At 48.5% G+C, this 12,782-nt stretch overlaps 1 protein-coding gene across 1 annotated transcript in view; it reads left to right on the top strand.

Moving 5' to 3' along the window:
* Positions 1 to 679: 679 nt before the first annotated feature.
* LOC125437057 (lipoprotein lipase-like) overlaps positions 680 to 12,782 on the top strand; it is a 34,660-nt gene continuing 22,557 nt past the window's right edge. The window contains exon 1 of the mRNA XM_048504426.1: positions 680 to 854. Within this exon, the coding sequence (XP_048360383.1) occupies positions 752 to 854 (103 nt within the window). The 5' untranslated portion in view covers positions 680 to 751. The remainder of the gene's footprint in view (positions 855 to 12,782) is intronic.

Genomic DNA, 12,782 nt, shown 5'->3' with positions numbered 1-12,782 from the left:
CAGGCTGCTTGGGTTCAAACCCCCACCATGCCTTGAAGCTCACACTCAGAGGGGTATTAAAAAGTGCTCTCCCCCCCCTTTGGAAGGGTTTTAATAAGGGTTTTATTGCTGACGCTGTTTTACTATGCTGATCACTGTGTTTATTTTAATGGGTTTTTAATTGTATGCTGTATAATTATGTTGTTCACCACCCAGAGCCCTTTGTGGGTAGGGTGGTATATAAACCTCAATAATAAATAAAATAAAAATACATGAAATATGGTAAAGCAGATCTCTGTGTAAGAAAGCACACACTGAATCCCTCCCCAACCTATGCACAGACCACAGCGAACATTTTGCAAGCTGTCAGACGATTTTGCCCTCCTCAGGAGACAGGCTGGATTGTGGAGAAATATTTCTTTTTCACATTGATGGATGAGTGTTGTCAAAGCCGCCACACACACACACACACCCCTAAAAAAAAACAAAAAAAACCAGCCGTGCGGGAAGAAGTGTCTGCAAAGTTTTGCTAGCCAAACTAAAGGAAAGCAAAGCCAATTGAACTACAACCATCCATTTATAAGGAAGCGATCAAGCCCCGCCTGATTTTTCCAGCCAATAGGGGACGAGCCTTATTTGCATGCTGCCATTCACATAAAAGCACCCGGGGGGCGCGTCCAAGCGCCGCGCAAAAGGCCGAGCGCGAGTTGCACACTTGCGGGAAACTTTTCGCCGCCCTCGTTTGGGGTCCCGCTGGGCAGTGCGGAGCGCCATGGTCCCCCCAGCGCTGCTAGCAGCCCTGTGGATCGGCAGCCACTGCCTCGTCGCCGGCAGCCTCTCTTCCTCCTCCTCCACCACCGCCGCCGCCGTCCCCAGTAAGTCTTGCTCCGCGCCCTCGCCAAGAGCCACCGCCTGGGCTGCTTTGGGACCGTGCCGAGCTGGGGAAGGGGCGGCGGCCCAGAGGGAGGGGAGGGGGCAGGTGAGCGCAGGACCTGCGGAAGGGGGGGAGGCTCTGCCTCCGGGCCGCCTTGGGGCGCAGGGGCTCGTGGCGGGTGGGTTTCCTCCAAGGGGTTTGCAGCCCCCGTGCAGGTTCGAGGGCGCAGGTGGGACGCGGGGGAGACAGGTGGTGCCGCCGCGTGCGAAGGGGGCAGAGCTCAGGCTGGGGAGGGGGAGGGACGGAGTGACGTGCTGGGGAGGGTTGCAGAAGTGCGAGAGCTGGGGGTGGTCTACCGGATTGAGGGGCCCGGGCCAGCCGTGTCCCCGCCTCCTGCGCGCGCCGGGGTTCCAATGGGAAAGACCCGGACGCCAGGCACGACCCTTCTCATCCCGGAAAGTTTGGCCGGTTCCTTTTGTTTTGCTGCTCAGGGAAGGAGGGCATTTGCAGCCGTGAAAGCATCGAGGAGCCTGGGAAAAAGGGACCGGGGGGGCGGGGGTGGGTTGAAGGAAAGGCACCAGATCACTCCTTTGGGGACTTGTCAGCAGAAAGTTTGCTGCGACAAAAACCGGTTTCCAAACTCCGGTTTCCGTTTTTCCTGCAAGGCAGCTGGGGCTTAGCCTGTGGAGTGCGAAAGCAGCAGGAACCTCGTGGTGTCTTAGAAGACACCGTTTGAACCCAGCTTAAGAGTTCAGCGGACCGCAGTGCTCTTCTTCAGGCGCACTGGACAGTTGTGTTATGGTAGACGGAGAAATGCAAAAGCAATTCTGCAAAATTCGAGGGAACGTCGAGGGTGGGGGGTGGGAAGGGGAGAGAGATGCGGGCGTTGCATTCCTCGAAAGCCTGGAATGAAACCGCCTTTAGTCTTCCCGGTTGCCTTGGAGGCCTGTTTGTTTTTGCTGCAAAGCGCCAACCAACGCCACCGGATGTTTTCCCCTGTGATTTTTTTCTCCTTCAAATACGATTCTTGGAGCAATGAATGAGCAGGCACGCCGGAGGAATCCGGCGGCTGCGGTGACCGCTAGTAACTCCTTGGCTCCTGAGCTTAGGAATTCTTGGCACGCCGGTCAAGGTTGCCCCAGTTCAGGATCTGCTGTCGCCTCGGCCCCCATCTCTGGGTGTGTACAGCTTTTCGTGGCTGGGGAAACCCAGCTGGGCAAGTCTTGGGCTCCTTCCGCACATGCATAATACAGAGGAACCTCAGTTTTCGTTGGTAATCCGTCCGAAAAGAATCGATGAAAACCGAAACTGATGAAAACCAAGGCAAACTTTTCCATAGGAATCAATCCAATTAATCCGTTCGAGGCACTCCCCCCCAAAATACCAAAAACACATTTTTTGGTGAATAAACATAGTGTTTGATGCTGAAAACAGTAACAAACAATAACACTAGGACCAGCTTCAGAGCCAGTGGACCAATGTTGCACCAGAAAGCTGTCCAAAGAGGTCTGTTTCTGACGCCTCTCCACAAACCCCTGCACCTTACTGCAAATCGATGGAAGCCGAGACAAATTTTTCACTGAAAAAATCGATGAAAACTGAAAACGATGAAAACCGAAGGCAATGAAAACCGAGGTTCCACTGCAATGCTCTTTCAATGCACTTTGCAGCTTGATTTTACTGTGTGGAATAGCAAAATCCGCTTGCAAACAGTTGTGAAAGTGAAATCAAAGTGCATTATTCTGCATGTGCAGAATAGGCCTGGCCCCTTCCACACGGGCCAACAAACATGGGTGTAGGACACAAAATAACCTGTTTTTTTTGGGGGGGGGGACTTTGCACAGTTCCCGCCCCCGAAACGAGTCTGCCCCGTGTTATTTCCCCCAACACATTTTTTAAAAAAATCTCTAAACAAGCAAGTCTTTAAAAAAAAATCCTGGTTTTGCAGCCAGTGGTGGGATTCAAATAATTTCACAACCGGTTCCGAAAGGACTCTGTGGTGGGATTACAACCAGTTCTCTGAACTAGACAAAAAATTAGGTACTGGTTCTTCTGAAGTGGTGCAAATAGGCTGAATCCCACCACTGGTTGCAACCACTCACGAGTGAACGGTCAGGTAGGAGGTGTTTTGTTTGCCTTCCTTTTCCTTTAAAAAACATTTTGTGGCTTGCATCTGTGTACAGCTGTACAGGTACAGATAGTCATGTTGTGGGATTTTGGCATGGCTGTGAGGTTCATTTGTGGATGCCTGTGTAGCTACTCATGGATGGGAGGTAATTAAAAAAAAAACAGATGCATTTCCAGGCGAAGGCACGACTGCGACCCAGATTGTTTCTGTGGGCTCCGATCATGGATGCATGTGAACAGGGAAGCGAGTTCCTTTGCCCTGACTGCAACCTGTTATACGTTTGCGGTGCAGAAGGGGCCTTGGCAAATGCAAGCCGTGCACAAGGAGGGGCCAGGCTGGTGAGAGACTGTGTCTTGGAACCATGCAGAAGAGCGAGCCAAGAGCCTGCTTCCTGCAGCATGCGCCCCTGGACACTTGGGAAGGCAGTTCACACCATTCAAGGCCTTTATTGGCATCACTTAAGAATTAACAGCACCCAGAACACAAAAAAATAGGGTTACGTAATTTTAAATTAAGTTGTAAAACTCCAAAATACAATATTATTAAAAGGCAAAACTGTTGGAAGAGAAGGACTTTTATGCTGTTACGCTGTTTCCTGCCTCATCCTACAGAGGGGTTTTTACTGTAGATAGCCAGTGGCTAGATAGGGACCTAGGAATTGACACCTTTACTCTATCATGCTGGCGCTATCCCCTTTGATGTTAGACTGATACTCTCAGGGACTTCCTTCCGGCTCCTTTCTCGACTCCTCTCCATCATATTCCTACCATGCCTAGGGAGAGGACGTGCCTCCCGCGCATCCATCTCGAACCATATAGATTAGGATAGCATAGTGAACCTATCTACCTACCTTTCTATCCAGAATGGAGTTCACTAATAAATACTCTTTTTATTAGATTAGAAACTACAACTGACTCCAACTTTCTTTTGTGTAAGCTTGCCGCAAATTGGGATCCATCACACGCACGCACACGAGGTAAGGCTTCTGCTGTGTTCTAGCCACCCATGCCGCCCTGCTAACTACGAATAGGGATAATCTCCAACTACCAGGAGCTCTTATCCCAACAAAAACAAACCCATCATATCCGCCCGGGAATCATTTCAAAAATAGGGGAAATGGAGTATAAAGTCCTACAGATTAACCCCACGACGAAGCTGTATGGCTGCTTGCAGCAAACTAGCTTCGTCTTCACATATAGTTGGATCAGAAAGATTTAATAAATAAGATAGCTTTAAAAGATCAGGAAATACAACGCTGTAAATTAAAATGGAGTTTATAAACTTCTTCTCATGGATCGTCTCATAAAAAGAACAGTAAAAAAAAGATGTGCGTTGCAGTTTCAATACCACAGGGGCATTTACTCTCTTCCCAAGGGACATTATGAAACTTTTGGAAGGCAGTCACAGAACATCCAGGGATTGCGACTTGACAAATTTCAAATACAGTGGAAGTATGACGCACGCCCGTCTCAGAGGTTTAACTGTTAGAGCGCCGTCAGAGAAAGTTTCACCACCGTGCCTAAGAGAATTGCCACACACCACAGTATTATCGAGCACTGGCAGCTGTCCAGTGCGATAACGTCGGCAATCACCTGCTGGTTGAGTGTCCTTATTTGACTGCGCCTCATTAGCAAGAACAGTCCCTTGTTTGCTGGGTTCGGTTTCTGGGCACTACCCCTGTTTCCTTTTTGCAATACATATACATATATATACATATACACAGTGGCAGAGTTAAACTTGGCAGTGTTAAACTTTGCACCCCACCCCAGTTCAACTTTTAAAGGGCTTTCCCCACTCCATTTCTTTCCTGAACTGCACTGTTCAACTGCACGACACTACGTTGTGACTGGGGACTGGGGAAAAGAAGAGGCTTAGGGCCTGTGAGGGGCTGAATACTTTGTGCAGGTATGACAAATGTTTGTAGGGGAAGCAGCAGAGCATGTGGCCCTGAAGCAGTTATGGGGATACTGTTTCCATTTCTCTTGCTGCTTATGTGTCCCAGTCTGGCTGTAGCCGCAGTTAATTTCAAAGTTGCATTTCCATGTTTGGCCTGTTGTCAACTCATATTTATCAGGCATTGATTTAGAGGTCTGCGGCGTTGGCAAAACAGTCTTTTCAGGTGTGACTTGACTGTAGCACTGTTGCCTCATTTTCTATGGTTTCTGTTGGTGACTGTGTCTCCAGCACCCTATGAGTCTGCCCCCTACGTTTCCATACAACTGAAAACTAGCGGTGAAATGAACCTAGTCGCTGGACTCTCCACAGCTAAATCCCTAGAAGCCTAGTGAAACTGACAAGCTTTTATTTCACTAATTCACCCCCCCCCCCTTCTTGCACAAGCAGTGAGATAAAAATCTTGTCAGGTTCTCCATAAGTGGGCAACAGCTTTGTAGAGCCATGTGCTTTTAAAATAGATTTTCAATCTGCCCAGTCCAAGGAGCTTGAATAATAACAATAATAGTTGACCTTCTCAATTGATGGAATTTGCAAAGCTGATCCTGTCATTTTCAGGAGAGGCTCTGGACTCCTGTCAATTTCACCAATGGCTGCAGCAGGGTGCAGCTGAAACTGGTGGCTGTATGCATTATCTTCCCTTCCCAATGTTCAGTTACTGCCAACCAGGTGTAGTATTAATATTTTTTTAAAGAACATTTTTGGCTTTCATTTTTCTCATCAGCATTCCTGCAGAGTGAGGTGGTGTCCAGGTTTGTTTATGATGGCTTAAATGTGTTTCAAACCAACAAACGTAAGGGAAACAAAACCCAACCTGTAAAACAAACTAGAAATAAATGCAATAAATAAACTATGCAGATTGTTTCATCAAGGAAAGCAAAAAAAAAGTTATTGCAATGTGGTCAGTAAATTATTTTAGAAGCTGAAGTCATAACTCAGAGTATTTTTAAAAGCAAAGCTGGAAAAACCATGACTCATCTAAATGGCTGACAATTGCTACAAAATTATGCTTTATGTTAAACTTTTCTTGTGACCTTTCTAAATTATTTTTGAGCCCACAAGAGTACATCTGAGGGCATCCTATTTCATTCTCACAATCATCTTGAGGTAGGCCAAGCAGAGTATGACTTGTGAAGATGTGAACTTAGAGCTCTCCAGTCAAATGGCTTTAGGATTATAGGATTGATACTGTTTTCTTTTGCCCCGTGCCAAATGTTCTTTGCAAATAAAAAAAGTTAGTAATAAGTCATAGACTTATCAACCTTCTAGCTTTGTGAGTGTGCTTGTGTGTTCTTGTGGCCTTCAATCATGTATTTTCCCACTTGCATTCTGTTGTGATAACAGTTAAGAACATAAGAACAAGCCAGCTGGATTAGACCGGAGTCCATCTAGTTCAGCACTCTGCTACTTGCAGTGGCCCACCAGGTGCCATTGGGAGCTCACGTGCAGGATGTGAAAGCAATGGCCTTCTGCGGCTGTTGCTCCCGAGCACCTGGACTGTTATGGTGTTACCACGGATGGTGTTACCACGTGACGTTTCTGAACGTGTAATCTGACTCACTGAGATACAAAATATGTACAGGGCTTTTTAAAAAGCAAAACCAAACCAGCATCTGATTTCTGTGTGCCATTGACTTCAGTGGAGTTAGAAAGGTGTAACAGCTTAGGATAGCACTGTTAATAGCTTTTGGGCAGCCCAATCCAGAGCCCCGGGTGGCTGGGGACGGTGCCGCTGCAGCGGTGCCCCACCACCTCCAGAGGGCTTTCTGTCAGCACAGGGAGGGAGGAAAACCCCAAAAACCATCCTGCTGCTGGAAAGCTCTCCTTATAACTCAGTGGATGGTGGCGTAAGCTGCACAGTTCCCCACAAACCTAGGATGGAAGTCAACTAACATTGGTTCCACCCCCTGGGAAGGCCCCTGCTATATTCCCACTATGCCAGCGGGGTTGGTAGTTGCATGGGAATGCTGATGCACCTCTGAACATTGTATGTGGGCGCCCCAGAGGGATGCAGCAGCCACCCACCAGTGTGTTATCCCCTCTGTCGGGGTAAGTGCCTCAGGAAGGGCATATCCACCAGCTTGCCCCTGCATCACCTCCATGGAATGACACCCCCCCTCCCCGCATCCAGATTGGGCCAATACTCCCACAATTTACATATTAGTCCTACGGCAACACCACCTTTAGCTTTTGTTTTTTGTTAACTGCAGAAGTGTGACAGTAGATGCATCTTTTACATTATTTTTCTATGGCCTTGGGGAAGCTAAGCTTGAGCATGCATTAATGGCTCATTCCGCACATGCAGAATAATGCACTTTCAAACTGCTTTCAGTGCTCTTTGAAGCTGTGCGGAATAGCAAAATCCACTTGCAAACTGTTGTGAAAGTGGTTTGAAAACGCATTAATTTGCGTGTGCAGAAGGGGCCAATGAAATGCAAGAGCGAAAAACACTTGCAAGAAGAATTTTGAATGGTAACGTTTATGCAAATACTGTTTATCATGTTGCAAATAAGCAGTCCTTGGATTCAAGTTAAGCAAGTAAAGTTTCTGGAGGTAAGGATTAGTTGTAGCTTAGGACTGTGGGTACCATTAGGTACATTCGTTGTTTCCTGTGTAAACTCTCTGTTGATTGTGAATCTGGAGTTGTTATTTTGTGAACGAGTGTATAAACTCTGTCCTCGCATATTAGACAGTTTAGTTTAGAAGTTTACGCTGCAGGATTTTACAGTGGTCTAGAAGACACTAGAAGACCATACTACTCTTTCTGTAGGAGTACAGCCATAGTGACCTCATAATCTTATCTGCTGAATCTTGTTAGTTAAGACCTAGTTTGAGGGGCAACATCATTCTTAGGCATTGGATGCTCCCTTGCCACCTCTTCTTTTCCCTCTGCTGCTTATGGTTCCACCAGCCCTTATTCCTGAGTCAGATCTGCAGGGGATTGCAGTGCGGAAACCACCCCAGGTATCAAAGATCAAGTGCACCTCCATGTTATATCAGTCCAGAGAAGCCCTTGTGATAGGCCCGTGGTGGCGAACCTTTGGCACTCCAGATGTTATGGACTACAGTTCCCATCAGCCCCTGCCAGCATGGCCAATTGGCCATGCTGGCAGGGGCTGATGGGAATTGTAGTCCATAACCTTTGGAGTGCCAAAGGTTCACCACCACTGTGATAGGCTATCTGAGGAGGACTTTGTGATCTTTGAAAGCACAGTAATCTTTGAAGTTACTGAAAGATCTTTGAAAGCCAGAAATAGCTGATTTTCCTACTGAAAATTGCTACTGAACTGTAATTATCTTGTGTTGTAGATTCCACGGGGCTTTAGAGGGAGATAGCTAGTATGCTGTCATGACAGAATGCAGGTCCGTCAGTTGAATTCTATTTTGCCGTATATCTGAAAGGCTTTAATACCCAGCACTAAATTCATTGCTAGCTATTTTGAAAATATAAATCACTCTGTAATATACTGATTTCATATGTATACAGTTCAATAAACATGTCGGGAACAGTATTCAGTTCTCCTAAGGAAGGCCTCGAGGGCATCCTGGATTGGGTGATTCCCAGCTCTCATTTCTCAGGGAGGTAGTGACTTAAGTTTATTGTCACTTCCTGTAGATGTGGTTGGGTACAACCCCTACTCGGTGATCGCTGCCAGTATTGTTCTCCTGCCTCAGGACAGAGAGGTCAGGTCTTGGCGAGCATCTCCAAACCCAATCTAAAAAATTTCTCTTTAGAAAAACTTCTCCTTCTTAGTATTTCTCCTTCTGCAATATTACATCGTATCAGTGTTTTTTCTTTTGTTGTCAGCCTCCCCTCCCTCCCCCAAGGAAAGCAAATTAACGGAGCTCCTCTGTACCATGGCCTCACTATCGCTCTTTCTCCCCATCTGACAATTCTGCCAGATCTGCAGCGGAGGGTACCCGAGCTCTCTCCACCGGACGTGGACCAAAGCGTGGATCAGACCCACGCCACCTCTAGCCCTGCAAAACCAAAAGGGAAAGAAAAAAAAGCGGCAAACGGCCGGAAAGACGCTGCTGGAAAAAAAACCCGCTGGAAAAAGCATGGCGGCGCTTTATTGATGCTCTAAATCCGACGCTCATGCGCCAGGACGCTGCTCTCGCTAAACGCCTGAGGCGTCAGGATGACTCTCAGAGCCCCAGCGGCCCTCTCCAGGGAGCACCACCGGCCCCTCAACCCAGGATGGCGAGTTCAGGTCCAACCTCCGCTTCCCTCCCAACACCAATCGGCATTCGACTGCAGAGCAGAGAAGCTGTTCTCTGCTCTTCTCAAAGTGAGAGAGGGAGGCGGGGAGAGCCTCAGAAAATGAGGAAGTCAGCCCCACAGCCTTAATAATGGCAATAACGATCTAGTTTGAGGAACCAGGCACCGCCTCCTCCATAGTGGGCAAGATCGAGAGAAAAGGGAGGGGATCCTTCTACCACCACCTCGGCTCTCTTTGGACATGAGCTCTTGGCCCCACCCTTCCCCTGCAGCACTTTAAAATGAAAGCCTTTAATAAGCACATATTATTTAGACAGGGAAATGTCCCAGCCGCGGAGAAGGGAGAAAAAGGAAATCCAAACGCAGAGGACATCCTGCAACCCATTTGACCTAAGCTTTATAGGAGACGCTATAGCTCCAGCTCTAGTTGCAGATCCAACAGCCCCGCACTACCCTCCCACCTCATACAGAGACTCCCCTCTAATATACCAGGAGGGACAGTAGTAGTGATGTGAGAAGTCGCCAGACTCTTCCTGTTCTACCACTCCTAGGGGAGAGGATACCAATGTAGAGAGCCTTGGAAGAACAAAGTAGCCAAAGATTCTTTAACCAGGGAAAAATCTGGCACCCATGATGATGCGAAAAGTTACTATCGGCTTTGAGAACTCCATGATAGCGCCATGACTTAGAGATGCACGGTAGAACTGTCCTCTTCCAACCTGGACCCAGTCCGTTAAAGGCGTCCCTGGGAGAAAGGGAATTTTTTCCCTCATAGAGGAAACCCCTGCGTGCTCTTCCCACCACCGGAGTACTTTTGAGAGAAAAATCAAGAGAGAGTGGCTCCACCTGAGACTTACCTCACTGCAATAAAATGCGCTACCCTCACTTTCTTAAGAAAAATGTATGTTCTACCTGACCATTCCATGATCCAAAACCCCTACGCATTGACAGCAGAAGCTCCTGCAATCAGGAGGCCTAGTCACCAAAGGATGGACAAGGGCACTCTTTAAAAGATGCCTCCCAGTAGGAAAGGAGATGCTCACCCTAAAGTGCCGCGCTAGACAGGGATGGGGCCTCCTTTCCACTCCAGAGTACTAGCATCCCCAATAATTACGGTCAATTGGCCAGGGCTGCCATCGCTTGGGCACGCCAGATCCTTAGATATCATCCCCGCTGAACACCGGGTATTAGAGAAGGTGCATGGAAAGCGATGTTGCAATGGTTGTATCATACTGGGTAGACTCTACCTTCACGCCTCCCCAGTAGTCTCCTGCAGAGTCCCTGCTATTGCCCTAGGTGTAGTGTAGTCAGAAGACAAGCCTGGCTTCGCGATGGCAAGCAGATTTCAATCTAAGCAGGTCGAACTACTTATGACTACCTACGGCTCACGCTCATGTCTCGCCCAGAGCTAGTGGCTAATCGTATTGTTCCAGAACTAAAGCTGAAATAAAATCCATGCCAAGGTAACGCAGTCCGGATCAGGGTTCCTTTTAACCATACACCACCTTCCTGATCACAAAGAACTCTTTACCAGAGCCCCTTAGGGACCCGGAAAAGATGGCCTTCCTCTCTTCTAACAACTTCCCGCAGGACGAACAACAACAATTACAGTATGAAAGTGGCAATAACTCTTCCTTTCGCACTTCCAACTACAGACAGGGTAGGGTGGAAAGTCCTTCCAACCAGACCGCTTCCACCAAATCAAGTGGACTATCGCTACTTCTACCGGGTCGGCTCGCCTGGCCAACACTTCCGACTACATCTGGATCGTGTAAAAGCATGTCGCACCGGCTGGGACCTCAGATAGAGGTTTCCCAACTGGCTACCTAATAGAGTTCTCCTCTACATTCCAAAACCTCGCCAAGCCTTCCATGCACCGCAATCAGCAAAAGAGACCTTCAGGACACAACAGGCCATTCGACATCTCCCTCAAACTAATGCCATTTATGGAACCAGTGCCGCCTTCAGAACGTGGGGATCCGAGTATACCCTCTATTTCTTCACCGCGGCTACAAGAGGAACGGGACTGGCGAGCCATTCTAAACCTCCGCCACGTGAACAGACACATCCGCCACGACGCCTTCAAAATGGAGACCCTAAGGTCCATCAGAGAACCTCCTCCGCCGGGACTTCCCTCACCCTCTCTGACCTCACCAAGCGTCATCTTCATGTTCCCATCAAACCCAATGCATACAGAGCATACCCTGATGATCTTCGCGGGTGGGAGAACATGTGCATTTCCAATACATGTTTCCTTCCCTTCGACTAGCCACACATCGCCTCGTGTTCGCTACAAAGTCCCTCCTTAAAACGTCATGTGGCAAAATCGGGAACGCCTTCCATCCATCGGCCCACTCCTTACCTGGACGCATATTCTAGTTCGGGATCAGAATCCTGCGTAAGTGGGGCTTCTCTCGAGTCAGATCTGAACACTGTCACGAAGTGTCTCGAAGTCGCATGGGTTTCTTGGTGAACTTTGCAAAGCTCCACCGCCCCCGGCTAATGCATGGAACACCTTTCGGGGCAGTGATAGACAACTCAGCCTGAACTCAGCTTTCTTCATCCCTCATGCCAAGGTCCCCTCTAAGATCCAGCCTGACGGTGTCCATTCTTCAGCCAAAAAATAGTTCTCTACTTCAATCTAGCCAAACTTCGATGGGACTCTTCAGTATCGATAATAGATATGTTGTAGTCAGCTCTCCACGCCAGAACCCTCCGTAAAAGTCCCTTCCCATGACCTTTACCAAATTCGAAGGACTCCATCATGCAAAACCAACAGAATGCTGTCGATCTCCTTCCAGACCTCAGGCTAGCCTAAGGTGGTGGTCGATCTCAAAACCTGCTGACAGGGCAAGATCTACCTACAGGGGGACAGAATCGGTGATCTTCTGCCAGGCACGCCAGCCTCAGGAGGTTGGGAGCACACCTCCAGGGACAATTCTCAGCCCCAGGGCACGGTCTCCCAACTCAGCGCCAAGCTCCCCATCAACCACCTAGAGAGCAGGGCAGCGCCAGCCTGGCCTCTCTTCACTTCCGTCCCTTCAATCCAGGGATCTACATGTCTCATTGAGAACGGACAATGTGGGTGACAAAAGCCCACATCAACAACCAGGGAGGGTCGAGATCCCATCGCTCTCTACCAAGCAAGAGTCTCTTCTACATCCCTCAACTGGGCAGAGTCCAACTCCGGCTCTCTCTCCTCGCAGAACACATCAAGGGAACTTTGAATGTCGGGGTTTAATTGGCTACAGTAGACAGACGGTCATGGAAGCGGAGTGGGATGCTAAGCATCCTGGTCTTCCAACTAATCGCTCAACGATCTGGGAAACCATAGAGTAGGACTCTGTTCTCTCTCAGAAAAGCAAACCACCAGTTGCCAACGCTCTTCACCAGATATTACCATCACCGGGCAATGCTACAATAGACGATTGACCTCCGTGGCCTCTAGACTTTCTGTAAGGCCTTCCCCCCGCTTCGCCATCCCTAAGCTCCTGAGAAAATCTGAGGGAGAAGGCAGAGGTCATACTTAGATGCCGGCATGGTGGCGTACGACCATGGTTCTCATCCATTCTACAACTTCCAGCCAACCCCTTTCGGCTACTTCAACTTCCCAAACATGCTGTCTC

The sequence above is a fragment of the Sphaerodactylus townsendi genome, linkage group LG07, assembly GCF_021028975.2.
Source record: "Sphaerodactylus townsendi isolate TG3544 linkage group LG07, MPM_Stown_v2.3, whole genome shotgun sequence".
Taxonomy (NCBI): Eukaryota; Metazoa; Chordata; class Lepidosauria; order Squamata; family Sphaerodactylidae; genus Sphaerodactylus; species Sphaerodactylus townsendi.
The sequence above is the reverse complement of the archived record's forward strand: the minus strand, read 5'-3'. Positions and strand labels throughout refer to the sequence as shown.